The 1,629-nt window shown below is 44.4% G+C and overlaps 1 protein-coding gene across 1 annotated transcript in view; it reads left to right on the top strand.

The window, feature by feature from the left end:
- Positions 1–1,278, top strand: part of tfr2 (transferrin receptor 2) — a 13,178-nt gene extending 11,900 nt beyond the window's left edge. The window contains exons 18-19 of the mRNA XM_015404732.1: positions 287–315; positions 1,161–1,278. Of these exons, the coding sequence (XP_015260218.1) occupies positions 287–315; positions 1,161–1,278 (147 nt within the window). The remainder of the gene's footprint in view (positions 1–286; positions 316–1,160) is intronic.
- The last annotated feature ends 351 nt before the right edge of the window (positions 1,279–1,629 follow it).

Here is a 1,629-nt window from a genome sequence, read left to right as displayed (position 1 = left end):
ATGGACCCCCACACCCCTTCCTGTTTACATAGTCACTGCCATCCAGTCAGTTTTCTGTGGAATCCTATAAATTCTTCCATCTCTATGATGAATAAAAATGATCATAAATATCAGAGGTTCTATTTTCTCCACCTCTGGTTCTGTAGAACATCCACCTGGCTCTGGTCCAGTCAGTCTCAGTTATCAGGATGGTTCCATGAATACTATATTAAACCATCTGAAGGAGAACAGGTGACCCTCACCTCCCACCCACTGCCTCTGTCTTCTTCTATGGTTTTATTCTCAGGCAGAGCTCAGGCTGCCTTTGGTCCACAGGTAGGAGGATCTTCATGCAGTTTTTAATGAAGCTAAAGGTCTGAATAACCTCCACTGTAGGAACATCACAGCTGACCTGACAGGGATTCATCTGCTCACCCAGCATTGTTCTCTTTCAGAGGAAATAATCCCTGTGATAAGCTCTACCTATTCATTTCTTCAGTAGTCGAGTATTCAGAAACAGGCTGTTCTCTCTGAACCAGTCAGTAAATAATCAGCATGTCCAAAGAAAGCAGAGGGTTAGGGTGAATCACTGACCGTCCTTTTTTGCATCACTTTTTATGGATGTTTTCTTCATGTTTCTATGAATAAACGGTTCAGAGAATCAACCTGTGGCTGTGATTGATTTCCCTGCATCACTGAGGTCCAGAACCAGAACCAGAAACATCTCTGAGGTACAGAACCACAGAAACAGACCAATGATTTCATACTGGAACAAAAACTAAAGCCAAACAGCAGGACAGAGGAACTGACCAAGACCTGAATTAGTCTGTCTGCTGATGATCAAAGATCAGGTGACCAGTATCAGCAGCAGGGTTACCATGGTAACGGTGCAGGATGGAGGAAGAGGCTTCACTGCATAATAAAAACATAATATCTGATGATCTTATCTTATCTGATGTAGAGCCTGATGACATCATCCAGGTGACCAGTGTTGGTGTAATTACTCTCTGAACCAGCAGGGGGAGACAATGATCCACTGGTTCAGGTTTAATGTCTGAGGTTTCAGTGATCCTGAAGGTTCTGATGATCAAAACCAGACAGAGTCACAATCCAGTTTTCATAAGGAATTTATTTCAATAGTTGAATTTTATTAATAACTAATTTATGTTATTTTACAGCAGGTTGGTAAACCAGCAGCCCTCTCTGGTCCCAGAGGGTCAAACATCCTCTGACCCGGCCCACCAGCAGGACCAGCTAAGGAGTTCAGAGTTCTGGACCCAGCTGGGCGGGTCATCCTAGCATGGGTATATTTACTGCTTCCCCTCCGGCCCATGACCTCATGAAGCAGGTAAACCATCCAGAACCCAGTCTCTATGGGTGGATGTGGAACGTTGAACTCTGGGAAATGTAGTCCTGTAGAAAACTATTGTAGGCCGGACCGCAGAGAGGTGCAGATATTGGAGTTTAGATTGACTGGGATATTTAACATCAGGGCTGGAATCAAACAGAGTCCTTCAGCCCAAAGAGAACGGCATTATGGGAGTTTGAGTCCAAATGGATTCTGGTAGGAGCCGAAGGATAGCAGAGGAGGACTGGGGTTCTGTAGTCCAAAGAAAAGGTATTTAGGTGCTGTAGTCCAATCAGATGAGG

The sequence above is a fragment of the Cyprinodon variegatus genome, unplaced genomic scaffold, assembly GCF_000732505.1.
Source record: "Cyprinodon variegatus isolate N-32 unplaced genomic scaffold, C_variegatus-1.0 Scaffold1845, whole genome shotgun sequence".
Classification (NCBI taxonomy): Eukaryota; Metazoa; Chordata; class Actinopteri; order Cyprinodontiformes; family Cyprinodontidae; genus Cyprinodon; species Cyprinodon variegatus.
This window is presented reverse-complemented; position numbering and strand designations above follow the sequence as displayed.